This window comes from Osmerus mordax, chromosome 8 (assembly GCF_038355195.1).
Source record: "Osmerus mordax isolate fOsmMor3 chromosome 8, fOsmMor3.pri, whole genome shotgun sequence".
In the NCBI taxonomy this organism is placed as follows: domain Eukaryota; kingdom Metazoa; phylum Chordata; class Actinopteri; order Osmeriformes; family Osmeridae; genus Osmerus; species Osmerus mordax.
This window is the reverse complement of record NC_090057.1, coordinates 13,922,525-13,936,809: the sequence shown is the minus strand read 5'-3', so window position 1 is coordinate 13,936,809 and position 14,285 is coordinate 13,922,525. Positions and strand designations below refer to the sequence as shown.

The 14,285-nt window shown below is 47.9% G+C and overlaps 2 protein-coding genes across 4 annotated transcripts in view; one reads left to right on the top strand and one right to left on the bottom strand.

Annotated features, from left to right (window-relative positions):
• Window positions 1-14,285, bottom strand: part of arv1 (ARV1 homolog, fatty acid homeostasis modulator) — a 136,475-nt gene that overhangs the window by 13,498 nt on the left and 108,692 nt on the right. The gene's annotated exons all lie outside the window — the stretch shown is intronic.
• Window positions 1-14,285, top strand: part of LOC136947315 (exostosin-1) — a 127,855-nt gene that overhangs the window by 91,211 nt on the left and 22,359 nt on the right. For all 3 annotated transcript variants that reach the window (XM_067241314.1, XM_067241313.1, XM_067241312.1), the window contains 6 exons: window positions 2,172-2,265; window positions 4,623-4,730; window positions 7,295-7,414; window positions 10,120-10,252; window positions 13,861-13,979; window positions 14,202-14,285. The exon at window positions 14,202-14,285 is cut by the window's right edge and continues 12 nt beyond it. In XM_067241314.1, the coding sequence (XP_067097415.1) occupies window positions 2,172-2,265; window positions 4,623-4,730; window positions 7,295-7,414; window positions 10,120-10,252; window positions 13,861-13,979; window positions 14,202-14,285 (658 nt within the window). The remainder of the gene's footprint in view (window positions 1-2,171; window positions 2,266-4,622; window positions 4,731-7,294; window positions 7,415-10,119; window positions 10,253-13,860; window positions 13,980-14,201) is intronic.

Sequence of the window (14,285 nt, the reverse complement as noted above, 5' to 3'; positions counted from 1 at the left end):
CAAGCACAAGAAAGGAATTTTATCTCCTTGAGAAGGAAAGGGGGACTGCAGGAAGAGAAATCCAGGTTATGAGCAGGTGCTCTGGTTGCACACAAGTACGCAACAGGTATGCACTCATACACACACAGAGATAATCTCCCTCACACACAGACATTTGTTCGCGAGCATCATTTCTCTCACACGTTGAATCCCCATCTGTCTCCCTTCCCATTACACACACACACACACACAGAGGGTTTTCGATTCTGCAGTTCTTCATCGCAGCTTTACTAGACGGCTGTGTTGCACCACGTTTTTTTCCCCCCCTGTTGTGTTCGCTGTCTCCAGGATGTGTCTGAACCACTAATTTCCTGTCTTTACTGCGGCTGTCTCTGCCCTCATGGATTTCTCCCTCTGTAGAAGCTATCAACATGACATTCCCTATCGACCATCTCTCGGCTCCTACTGTTCCAATGGACCAACTGCACGGCCCTGCCATTGCAGAAAAAAATGTTATGTTATGTGCACACCGTACGCCATTCGAGGAGCCTTATCACATAACGTCGCGACAGCGAGCTCCGAGCTGCACCACACCGACCGGTGGACGGCTGCCAGGAAGCCCCCGTGTGTCACCCATCTATTCTTTCATTTCGACAGTCCAATTAACAATGCCAGAGTGAAAGAAAGGTCAAATATTCATCTTGGTCTTCATCTCCCAGGGCCATCGCAGATAGAGCTGTAGGGCCTTGTGTCACCAGGAGACAGCCCCTGCTGGCTTGTACTCATTTGTCCTGCTGGAAAGCGTTAGGCCACACATGGAGCTGTTCGGTTGAAAGCATCAGCCTTACAGGAGAGTCATGACCAGTGTTCCAATTGTGTCACAGGTCTTGGGGTGATAAGGGGGTTGATGCTGGGTGACACCAATAGCACAGGATCCCCCAAGTTCAAATATTTCTTTTTAATTGTGAGAGTGTCCCCCCAACTCTTAAGGGGGCCCCAAAATGAGAATTTCTCGTATGTTGCGGTACATTGGCTGTTTGTTCCTATGGTTTCACAGAGGAACACAGCTGTCTTATTTGTAAGCATCGACTCATGTGATCTCACAGGTTTCTTGTCTCTCATGGATGCTAAGTTACATAACAGTACAGCTTGAGGCCTATTTAACATGAAAGAACTTTGCAGCAGGAGTTTTTATTTTTTTGGTGCCATTGCAGCGCAGAGTTTTCAGTGTGTGCTGTCACTGCACGATGGTGGAGGATGACCTTGTACCAAGGTGGGAGGTGTTGAGGTGTTGGACAGTGACAGCTAGCCAGTGATGTGCCACAGTAGACACCTCTTCTTGTCATCCCTGAGAGAAATATGACACAAGGACAGCACACTTTCACCTTCCAAGGACACACACACACACACTCTCTCTTTATGTGCCTTTATCAGACATACCCACACTTCTCCCTTTGTGAGGTAGTCAAGCGGGAGATCCTCTCTTTAAACTATCCAGGTGTTTAGAGTGAAGGTATAATTTACTAATGGATGCGTGGGACTTTTTGTAATACTTTTATTTGTTTGACATTTCTACTGTTCCACCCACATCACCTTTCCAGTGTTGCTAAGATGGTTAACAGGGGCTATTATTAATGTTTTGCGTGTGACTCAGAGGAAGAAACACTCCAGCACTACCTTAGCTTTTGTTTTTCTGTTCTCTTTTTCTTTCTCTCTCTCTCTTTCTCTCTCTCTCTGTATCTCTGTTTATCCCGCTCTCTCCCTCTCCCTGTCTCCATCTGTATCTGTAAAAGTGTAAAAACACTAAACTCCTGACAGGTTGTTGTAGAAACCCATTTCCGTCATTCAGGTTCAGAGGAGTCCATCTTGACATTTGCAAGTGTGTGTGTGTGTGCTATCCCACCCTTGTCCGTCCGTTTTTCTGTCCGTCTGCTTGTGTGTCTGATGCTTCTGCGGTGTCTTTCCTTGTCATCTTGTGTTTGGAGTAAATGTCAGGTTGTTACGTATGTGACCCAAACAAAGGAAGTCAGCTCTTGGCATTTACCTGAACAAATCTCAGAACACGACTGAAGTCCCTAAGTGTCCTAGTTCTGCCTGTTCATATTTTATTCCACTGTACTCTGTACTCTTGTATACTTGCATACCAATATACTTGCATCTATACTTATGTATTCTGACCTGTGTGTCTCTAGGTTTGACTACCAGGAACTACTCCATAACTCAAGTTTCTGCCTGGTGCCAAGAGGACGTCGGCTGGGATCATTCCGCTTCCTAGAAGCTCTGCAGGTACACCAAAACTCTCAATGCCCTAACCCTAGCCCTCACAATGCCCTAACCCTAAACCTCGCAATGCCTTAATCCTAACCCTATTAGTGCTCTACCCCTAACCCTCTCATTGACCGCCCCACCATATCTCCTACTATATAGATGGGGCCATGTTATCTTCGGCTTTAACATTTACTGCTCTATGTTGTTTGGAGGCTACCCCACCACACCCCTGTCATCCTGTCTGTCTCCTCTCTCTCTGAAAGATTCCCCCGATAACCAGCTGGGTCTGGGTTAGCTTGTGATTAGCGAGTGGCTAGTTAAGTGAAGGGGTTAGCTTGTAGCCAGTTGGGTGCTGGAATTTGTTTTTGGTTAGCTGGTGGCTAGCTAGTTGTTGGGGTTAGCTTTTTAGCCAGTTGTTTGCCAGGGTTAGTTAATGGTTTGCTGGTGGCTGGCTGGGGCTAACTGCCAAGCGAGGCAGGAGCCAAGTTGCATGTGGAGCTCTCAGTAGGCCTCGGGCCCTGATGTTTGGCTGATTGGTATTGACAAGCTGTCATCTCCTCACAAACAGCCACAGAACAGCTCTCTGAGTACTGTAGCTAGATGGACCAGGGTTATTTTTAAATCTGCCTTCAGACACCACCCACTATCATAAACACCTGATTAACCCTGCCTGGTTTATCTCTTTTTATCTTTCCTCGCTGTGAATCTCTATTACATTTACATTTGTTTGTCAATTTTCTCTGGACGCTAATTTAAATTATCAGATGGCACAGCAATGGCATTGCAAATAGTATTGCATTTCCAATTGAATTCAGTCTCTGTCTTTTACACTGGCCACTTACAATGACTAAGATTCTGGAAAGTCAGCACATACTTCTATTGTGTCAAATGTAACAGCCTGTGTACAGTATTGTTAGTCTGAGCTCTCGCTACAGAACACTTTGCTTCAGTTTCAGCTCTGTCACCAAAATTGTTATCATTGTATTTAAGTTGGTTGGGCCTGGCTGACTGAGGGGTGTCTTTGGAAGCTTGCTATTATTGTGTCAGGACTATCTGGAAGGAAGGAGTAAGGGTCACAATAAAGCTGGAGGAGTCAGGATCTTAATAAGGCTGGGAGGGAGGAGTTAGGATCTTAATGAAGTTGGGAGGGAGGAGTTTGGATCTGGAGGGAGGAGTTAGGATCTTAATGAAGCTGGGAGGGAGGAGTTTGGATCCAAATAGCGTTTAGCAGGTAGAGTTGGGGGTCTATATAAGGCTTAGACGTTTGAGTCTTTAGTGCTTGGACCTCGTTTTTTCTTTCTTGCCAATCTCCCAGGGATATATTGAACGGAGAACATAAAAAGGCTTTTAGACTTGACAGACAGCCTGCGCTTTCATAGGAGACTGAGGCGTCTCTATGCGGCTTGAAATTCATATTTATAGAGGAGCAGGTATCAGATCCTAGTGACCTGCTGCCAAGCCAAGCATCAGACCAAGATGACATATTTAGAGGCTGAGGGAGGTTTAACCGTATAAGTGTCAGGCAGGGCTACATCACCGTGAGGAATGGGTTCTACACTGCTACATTAGCATTGCGGCTTCCCTCACAGTCCTGTGTACCCTTGCCAGTCCCAAAGAAGAAGTGTTTTCTCAGAGCCCGACTAGACTAATCACTACTGAGCAGAGGGGATTTTCAGTCTCAGACCACTCATCCTAGACTCTGCGCTCCACTAAGATTCCCTAAGCCCCAGAACAGTGTCATCTTATAAAGATGAAGATCCCAGTGTAGCTGTGAACTTTAAACGCGGATTGATGGTTTCAGCCAAGTGCTCTGCGCAGCTTCATTACATTACAGCGTGTGTGTGCGTGTGTACGTGTGATGAATAGCTACTAAAACCTCATAATTACATTAGACTGCTTGAATGACGGAACTGTGTAGGAATTTCTGAAAGCTGCTGATATATTAGGCCGTCTTAATTTCTCCAGAAGAAACCGTAGCTCAGTTAAGGGACTGACTAACATGAGAAAAACTGTGAAAATCAATAAAGGTGCATTAAATGTGGAAACTTGCTTTGGAGGATCTTTGTTCGGCCATACCTGAAGGCAGCTCAGAACATCTTTGTTCAAATGTGCTTGAGGCAGCTTTAGAACCTCCTATTTATATCGGACCCCCTTTACCTGCCAATGTAGAAATCTGTGATCCAGATCCCATTGATGGTTGATCCTCATTTATGTGATCCTGTCTACAGATAGGACTGTTCATTCTAATGACGCTCCAATAAAGTCAGCCTAGTGTGAGACAGCAGAGCAAGGAGACCACGTTTTTTGGCTGTCCGGTTGTTCCCGGAAAGTAGCTAAGCAGTGTCATGAGTGTTGTGCTTTCCTTCCACCCCTAGGCGGCGTGCATCCCTGTCCTCCTCAGCAACGGCTGGGAGCTGCCCTTCTCCGAGGTCATCGACTGGAGCAAGGCCGCCATCTTGGGGGATGAGAGGCTGCTGTTGCAGGTAGGGACGGATGGAGACACACGCTCACACCGTCGGGCACACACACGCGCGTAAGTGGGAGGGAGACAGCCTGCCAGGGTACATACACACACCCTCAGGTAGACACACACACTCTCAGGTACATGCCGTGCACACACCCGCCAGCCAGGTATCCCTACAGGTGGCCCGAAAGGAACCTGGGTAGGCCTCTTGAGTGAACCTGTTGATTTCGTCATCGTGTCAGACGTTTGATATTTTCCTGTTTTAATTAACAGCCTTATTACTGCAGCTGCTCCAAACCTCCCTTTCTCACTGCTGCTATACCTGGAGGAATAATGGGGAGAGGAGAGGCCACAGAACGACAGTGATGGATATCTAATCAGGTGGTACTGTCGCCCTCTTCTCCCATCATCCTCCCTCACCTCTCTCACCTAAGCCCCACCCCTACCTCTGTTACCTTGGTGATTAATGCAATATGTGCCAACAGTTGTTGACCTCCACCCAACCCCCCTGGTGGCAACCCAATCTGCCTTGTACCAGATAGCTAATTAACACAAACATACAAGCTTTCTCTTTCACACAAATGCACACACACACACACACTCTCTCTCTTTTTCACGCACACATGCACACTTTCTCTCTGACACACGCATTTGCCGTGTCCCTCATACCCTCGTGCACGCACACACCACGAAACAGACTGCTAATTAACACTAAGATATGATTTTAATTTGATTTGCACTCAGACAATTGAGTCACACAATGGCACGCCTATTAAAAGTTGTAAATGGGCTTTAATGCGAGCCCTGTAATTAATTGTGATTATACAGTGTTGAACAAGAGGGAGATGTTCAGAGATGCAAATGTTATTGGCTTTTATTTCATTCTGAGTCCTATGCCCTTCCTTCCTTTTTCCTGAAAGCTTGGTAATTGTTGTCACACATCAGTGGGAGGGAGACAGCCTGCCAGGATAAAAAAGCACTTTGGAAGTTTCCTCTCTTAGCGGAAAAATAAATAATAAATAAACAAAAAAATTACATTTCCACATAGACGTTTGTTTAGGCTAATTGAATTACGCACTTACGGGAAAAAAAAAAGATGAAACTGTCACAGAGAGAGGGGAAGAGCAAAGAGAGTGAGGAGACAGAAAAAGAGAAAGATGAGAGCGAGGAAGAGATGGTGAGAAAAGTGAGGGCGCGGACTGAAAGAGAGAAAGGAGAAGTGAATCGAGTGGATTGAACAGAACAATATGCAAAAGGAGGAAAAAAACACATCTTTGATGATGATGGCTTTGCTTTGTGTTCTTTTCAAACCAAACGATGCGTGTGCACTTGTGTGTGCGTGTGTATGAGTTGCATTTGTCACCAAAACAGTTGCCACAACAGGTTGCTAGAACTTTTGAACGTTTCTAGCACTACTGTTGCTTTACCCGGAATGGCACGTACTGTAGGGTAGCGTCATGTACAGCAGCCCTGGCATGAAAGCAGGATTTAGACAACTGAGAAATAAACATATCTGGAGACATCCAAGAGTGCAGACACAAACACAATAAGGGATTACCCCATACACAACTGAAGATGTGGGTCAAGCATTTGACTTTACTGTAACATCTACTCCCCAGTGTATGCAGAAGCAACAGGTCTTCATCTGAACACGATGGACTTCCATGTTCAAGCAGAGCAAGGATCTGCCTGCTGGGAGAATTAAATCTCAATATGTACTAATATTGTCAAGAAAAATAACGCGCCTAACGACCGAAACTACATGTGGAGTAGATCAGATGTCCCCTTCTGGATGAACTCAAATCAACCGCACCCGCCCCCCCGCTCCTCCAAACACACACCAACCACACAGACCACGCGTACCCAAACACCAGCGTATCTGTGTGCACGGTGCGTGGTTGATTTGAGTTATTTATGCCGTGGCTGTAAGGGATTCATTAAAGCTCCCGGGCGTGTTATGGTGAGCTTCAGCACCCAGACAGCCTGTGTTTGGAGGCCTGCTGTGACAGTGAATAAGGGGACAGCAGGAGAGTGGGGCTGGTGGTGACACCGCTGCTGCTCTCTTCTGACGTTTAGGAGAGAAAAACAAGACACACACGCTGACACAACACACACATAGACGCACACACTGTGATTTACCTTTATGCTGGGCAGGGGTCATCAGTCTGTCCACCAAACTGATGGGGTCCAGTGCTTCCTTACTGGCCCTCGGGCACCCATAGCTTGTGCTCAGCTGAGGGCCCCCTTAATGATGTCACTGGGGTCTCTCAGGGTCGTTCAGACACAGCATGTGCTGGTTGCAGCTCCCAGGGCCAGAAGGAAGAAGTTTATTTGTCAGGGAATTATCCATGTTCTCTCTCTCTCTCTCTCTCTCTCTCTCTCTCTCTCTCTCTCTCTCTCTCTCTCTCTCTCTCTCTCTCTCTCTCTCTCTCTCTCTCTCTCTCTCTCTCTCTCTCTCTCTCTCTCTCTATCTCTGGCTCTCTCTCTTTCTCTCACTCACTCTCTCACACTCATTTCCCCCTGTCCTGATCTTGCTACCACGGCTTGATCTGTCTTTCTTCTCTTACTGCTCTTCTCCTCCAGGTTCCCTCCATCACCAGATGGGTGGAGCCAGCCAGGATCCTGTCCCTCAGACAGCAGACCCAGTTCCTGTGGGACGCCTACTTCTCCTCTGTATCCAAGATAGTCTCGACCACTCTGGAGGTAAGATCTCCCACTTGTCCATATCAAAGATAGTCTCAACCACTTTGGAGGTAAAGTCTCCTTTTTCTCCATATCAAAGAAAGTCTCAATCAGTCTGGTGGTAAAGTATCCTACTCCTCCATATCAAAGATAATCTCAATCAGTCTAGTGGTAAAGTCTCCTACTCCTCCATATCAAAGATAATCTCGACCACTTTGGAGGTATGCTCAGACTTCTCCCCATCCAAGAACGGGAGGGGGTGGTCAGGAAGGAAATTGAGAAAACAAGACAGGGAGGGAGAGAGGGAGAGAGGGAGAGGGGGGGGTGAGGGAGACGAGGGGGGGGGGGGGGTGATACGAGGGAGGAGAGAATCGCAGAGCAGACAGCTTGCAGCCAGGATAACTAATGGCCTCTCTCAATGATGTAGCACCTCTGCTCTGGGTGAATGGATAGTGGAGCGCACACACTACACTGTTTCTGTATATCCCTCCACTACCCAAGTCCCCATTCATTCGGCCGTGTTAGACTCGGTTCTGCCATGCTCTCTCCCTGCTCCCTCATCGCTCCTCTGTGCTTTAGGCCCTCGTCTTTTCCCCTCCTGCTTCCTTGCCTCCTCTGTCCTCAATTCCTAGCTCCTCCGTCCTTTCTCCACACCAGCATGAGTGTCAGGATCAAGCCCACAGACAGCGCTGCCTGGTGGGGTGAGGTTGGAGGGGGCAGGGGGACGTGGGTCTGGACCCGTCTCCGTTGCAGTTTGATGTGTCGGTCAGACGCTCTGTATCAATCACGCAGGTTCATGTCGAAAGAGATGAGGCGCGTTTGATTTGCCTCACGTTTGCACCTGATGGGACCCATCCTCTGGGTGCGTTGTTCTGGGTAAGTCGAGCAGCCATGTTGGCGAACATGATTTGAGCCTGATATGGCGTTGCAGTTGCTTCATGGGCAGATGGCAGGAACACAGCACAGTGGGCCCTTTTATGTAGGACACCTTTTGTGGATGGGAGCCTGGAGATGCTGTTTTGACCCGCAGGAGGTACTGTGGAGTTGGCAACATAGGAAGAGAGGGAGAGAGGGAGAGAATCAGAGAGAGAAGGTGAAGGAGACGTTGAACGAGCAGAGACAAAGCTTCGAGCGTAGGAAGATCACAAGGTCTTCAGTTGCCTACCCCCCCCCCCCACACACACACACACACACACACACACCACCTCTCCTCCCAGCCCCTCTTTCCCGACGGCTTCTCTGTGAACTCTTGTTTTTCTGGGGATACCAACAAACTTCTACCCGACTCTATCCAAGCTGACCTTAAATGAAGAACCAATTTTTCATGGTAATATTCTTAACTGTCACACGGTTGAACAAATCCTTTTGAGTTGTCCCAAAAAATGCATTCCTTTCAAATTGTCCCCAAAAGCCTCCACTTCTCAGATCATTTTTTTCCACAAACAATCCCCCTTCCGCCTTAATCTACTGTCCTAGATGCTATTGGTTCTTTTGTATCGAAGGACACAATAGCAGAGATAGAAAGAGTAAAAGGGAGCAACTGGAGGACGCTAGGAGGAGAAGGAAGAGAAGGAAGAGGAGGGGCGTTTGGTCGTGCCGTTTCCCAGCAAGCCAGGGCAGCCGTGGAACGGTGTGATGAATGAGGTCGTGGATTGTTGCCGAGCGCTTGGCCGATATGTTGTCGGACTGGTTGCAGGAGGTGAGCACCACCAGGCGTACACTGGTTTGGAAATTAGGCCGGGGGTCTGTAGAGCCACACACACACACTCACACACATACGTCCATTCATTCACACACACACACTCACACATATCTACGTTTATTCATTCACACACACACACACACACACTCACACATATACATCCATTCATTCACACAAACATACACACACTATCCAGATGCGCTAAGCGCTCTGAACTCTCCCCGGGCTCCCTGTGGTGTGTGACGAGGCGGGGGTGAAATGAGCCTTGAAGATCAGCTCTCATGAAGTCCACACAGCCAGGACCACGCCAGGACCAGCTGAACCTGCATACCCACCCAGCCCCTGCCGGTCGCTCCGTGGATCCCCACCACTTAGCCGCTCTCTGGGCAACACGACGATCAGAAGGCTCCACCGCGGTGGCTCTCTGTCCGAGCTCCATCTCTGGCCTGGATCTTTCAGAGAGAACCCGGCTCGGAGGACACTCAGGGCTGACCGGAGCCAGCTAGCCTGGCCAAGTCAGGCAAGATTAGAACAGTGTTTGAGTCTATCGGCGAGGGACGGGGTGGGAGGGTGGGGGGATGGCGGTAGTCTGCCTGGGATGAAACAAGTCTTTGTGGAGCGGTGGTGTCTGTGGCTGGGTAAACAAAGCTGAATGGCTCGTGGTAGCCGGCTCCGTCTGAAAGACGACCTCCTGTCTGCCTCCTCTCTCAGGGAGCCGCTAATTACGGCCGCTCTCCCGGCCTCACCAGCACAGGTGCTGCAAGCGGCGGAGACCAGAAGGAATGCTGGGAAGAGGGGGGGGGGGAGGGAGTAATGGAGTGGAGAAAGGAGGGGGAGGGGAAAGAGAAAATAGCTCATGGACGTACCACCGATTATAGTGGTGATCTTTGTGTTGGAAGACGGTAATTAACATGGCTGTTGTCTTTTTGTCATCTTCACTCTTTCCCTCTCCTCACATCTTCCTCTTCCATTTCTCCTCCCCCTCTTCCTCCTCCTCCTCTTCCTCCTCCCCTGTCTTCCCCAGATCATCCAGGACAGGGTCCACTCCCATGTCTCCAGGACACCTCTGATGTGGAACTTTCTCCCCGGCGCTCTGTACGTTCTCCCCCAGTTCTCCTCCGATCCCTCCCTCTTTCCCTTCTACTACGCTCTACTGGGTGAGTTCCACACCGGGCACTCCTACCAGGTCACTTACATGCAGGGTCCTACTCGTTCCTCTGCTTCTGTGGATGGGTTCTACTGTCCTCTACTGGGTGGGTCTCAAGCCCATGTCGTTGGTCGTTGCCAACCAATTGCCAACCAATATTGTGATTGATGAAGCTCATTGTATAACCCAGGGCAGAGAGACACCAGGGCTGAGATGGAGATATAACCCTGATGGATGCTTCCCCTTCTCAGGAGGGGAAGGATGGATGGAGGGATGGAGGGAGGTGAAGTGATGGAGGGAGGAAGGGTCCGAGCAGTTTTGTTTTATATCACAACTGTAAATCAACATTTTGTTGCTGATGGAGTAAATATTTACTGTGGGCTCCTGGGCAACTCTGGTTCACACCAGGTTCTCAGTAGATTCTCTCAATCAGTCTGAGGTTGAAGCAGCAACAGCTGCCTCGAAAGTTTATTTTTCACTAATTGTTTTTAATCATTATTGGATAATGGTAATCTGTAATTTTTTATTTTGCCTTAAAAGCTATTGAAGAGAACTCTATTTTCTTTGTGGGAACAATGTGAAAAATCGACCTCCTTTATCTTGGAACTAATCAAACTGAAGCCATCTCTCCAAGTCGGAGCTGAAATTCTGGGAGGTATTGACGATGGGCGGAGTGAACAGGCGCCTACATTCTGCTTCCTCAGAATCCCAAATGTGATTAGCAGCCTGGGTCCAGCAGCTCTGGCACGTCCTATCAGGTTCTTTACAGGCTGCTTGCTCCACAATCCTCTTTTAAGCCAGTTTAAAGCCACAGAGACCGTATGAAGAGGTGCCAAAGCAGAGGATGGGAAACAGGGATTTCATGGGGCAGAAAAAAGAAAAACACACACACACAGAAAACTCTTTGGATGTTTCTTTCCCGGTCCAGTAATAAAATATATGAGTAATAGTCTTCCCTGTTATTCAGTCTCTGTCCAAATCAATTCACATTGTTGTTTTAGTTTCTATTCTGACTGTGTGTTGATTTACTCAGAAGCAGACATGAGTATGTGGATACCAACAGCTCTGTGGGAGAGCATCTCACTGTAGGTCTAGAGATTGCAGGTTCAAATCCCCCTTCAGCGCTTTGGATGAAAGCTAATGAATACATTCTTATCCCCTAGGTAACAAATGAAACACAGCTAGCTACTGTACAATGAAGATGATTAGAACAGCCACTTAAGCTCGCTGTACCACCAGCATTGTTATTATTATTAGCAGGCATTGTTCCGGAGTGTACATTATTGTCTGCACATCAAGCTGTTGAGTGGTCAACAGATTGAAGCTAATAATAATCAGCCTGCGGCAGGAGGTACATTAAAGCCTTTCACTGCATAGCATGTAACCACCAACAGGAGAGGTGACTCTTACAGCACTTCACCTGCTACTGCAGGGATGTAGATGACGGTGTTCCTGTTACAAAATGTCCTAAATCACTGTAGCGCCAAATGAAGCACTGGAAACAACAGCTGTGTTTCTGTGGCTACATTTCCCGGTTTTCTCCTGTTCTTTTAAAAACGGTTGTTGTTTTGGTGTTAACCGACGATGTTGCTATCGCACACACACACAATCCACCCCCCCCCCACACACACACACACACACACTAATGTAACATGATGGGTATGCAAGCTCCCCTCGTCTAAAACTCCTTCTCATCTCATCTAGCTCCACTAATCACGTCGTGGAAGCAGAGTTTCTCCTCATCACAAAACAACAGAACACTCGGTGTGAGTGTGCCCCCCCCAGGCTCTCCAACAGCTTGTTTCACGGCAGCCCAACAAAAGTTCAAACCCGTCTAACCACATGTAACCTAGTCCCCCTACAAAGTGACTGGTGATAATTACCTCCACCCTACTACAGACCTGACTCCACCTACGACCCCAAGGATTCTGTGGAGGTGCAGACCCAAACCAGGAGAAGCTTCCTTTTCAACTCCCGTTCACATTTTTAAAGATGAACATGTGTCAGGATTAAACTGCCATGTGCTATTGCTTGTCCTCTCCATTCTGTGCCACAGTTCTGAATTCATGATGTCATCGTTGATGAGGTATTCTCCTGGACAATGCTGTCGCAGCTCTCAGAAGGACTTATTCTACAGGGATACATACAGCCTGGAGTCGAAGGGTGTGCTATGGTTGTGCTAGCAGCACTGAGTAGAATAAATATTTACCAGGGCGTAAGTGAGGGCTGGATGTTGTACAATGTTTTGGCTGGAGCCAGTGATTCATGTAAAGGTTGTAGTGTTTAGCTAGGGCCAGGGAATATTTTAAATGGAGTGCAAAGTTGGACCTTGGGTCAGTGACAAGTGTTGTACGATGTTTTAGCGACGACGAGCGATAAGCCTATCCCTAGGGCCAGTGACGAAATAAATGGTTGTGCAAAAGTTTAGCTAGAGCCAGCGATTAAGGGTTGGCATTGGGTGCTTAGTGCTTTAACTCGGGGTGATTAGCATAAGGGCTCATGCTTTAGCACAACCAGCTGTACTATTTCAAATCTGCCAATGCAAGAAATGAAGGTTCACGGTGAGAAAGTGTTTCGGAGCTGCAGCTCTCTTGGAGCAGTCTGAGAAGAGAATGTTTACATCATGATTGAGCCTCCCAGCTGGCGAACTGGAAAGAAACCAAAGGTAACCAAGCAATATTGGATCAATGGGTTCACCTTACCTTGCTCAAATTGAAAATATTTTCTCTTTTTTTTCTTTCCTTCAAAAAGGCTGTCGCAGAAACTTCTCAAACTTTGATCAAGGTTCCCTCCATGAGAGTTACATGAAAAACGTTCTCTCTCCCGTTTCTCCTCCTACTTGTTGCCTAGTCATAGTTTAATGTTTCAGACGCTTGTTTGAACTTCACTTGAAACAGACAACAGCGTGAGAACTTTCCCCAAAGGATGGATTTGTAGACAACCGTTCCAAAGGCAAAGCCTTCATCAAAACCTGCTAGGTCTCTCTAACAGGCTGGAAGGAGGGTCCAGAATGCTCCAGGTCTCAGTCCTTCTGTTGAAGCCAGACCTTCAAGCACGCATCCGGGTGTGGTTGCGTGATCGCATCCCCATAATACCCAGAACCCACCAGAACACACAACACAGCCTTGTTAGAACACACCATGATCCCTCTCTGCAATCAACAGTTTAACCCCTACACATTCAAGGGTTAGACAAACGCAAACATCTCTCAGTTGAATAAATATGAACTGCTGTTCGTTGGCAACCATTGAAGGAAGCTCCTTTTTATCCAGGCCCAGAAGAGAGTGTGCTGCACAGTGGACTGTTGTGTTGTGCTGGGAGTTTGTGGATGTTCCATAAATAGATCCTGCCCCATCCGGTGGGGCGGGGTCTCTGCCCTCCGTCAGAGAGATGGATGTGGCGACAGGAGGAGCCAGACTGGTCTGGTTAACCAATGAGAGGGCAACAGAGAGGTCGAAGATATTGGATAAATATAGGGAACATCTTCGAATGCTCAATTCAATGCGACTGTTTATTCAAGAAAGTCATGATGCGGTGCCTGTCATTTGAATTGACTAATACGTTGTTGTGTGCTGTCGGATGTGTGTGTGTGTTTATTGGTGGGGATGTGTCCTCCAGGTAAAAATCCGTCCCAGGAATTCACAGCTGTGATCCAGGCGGTGACACCGCTCCAGGCCCAGCTCAACCCTGTGGTCAAACTCATCATCGCCGTCGCCAAGTCCAAGTTCTGTGCACAGGTGAAACGACGGTTCAGACCCAAGGGGAGAAGATCCCGCTGTTGCTAACCTGCTCCTGGAACGATTCATCTGGAACAACCACATGTCTCATGTTTTAAATGTGTCATTCGGACCACACATTTGCACGCAAACACACACCTATGTCCTCCAGTCCACAGAGGTGAACTTTCTTGTGTGTGTGTGTGTGTGAACTTGTGTGGGTGTGGGTGGTGTGTGTTACAGGTCGTGGTGCTGTGGAACTGTGACAAGCCTTTACCTCCCAGGAACAAGTGGCCCTCTACCAGTGTGCCTCTCAGTGTCATCGAG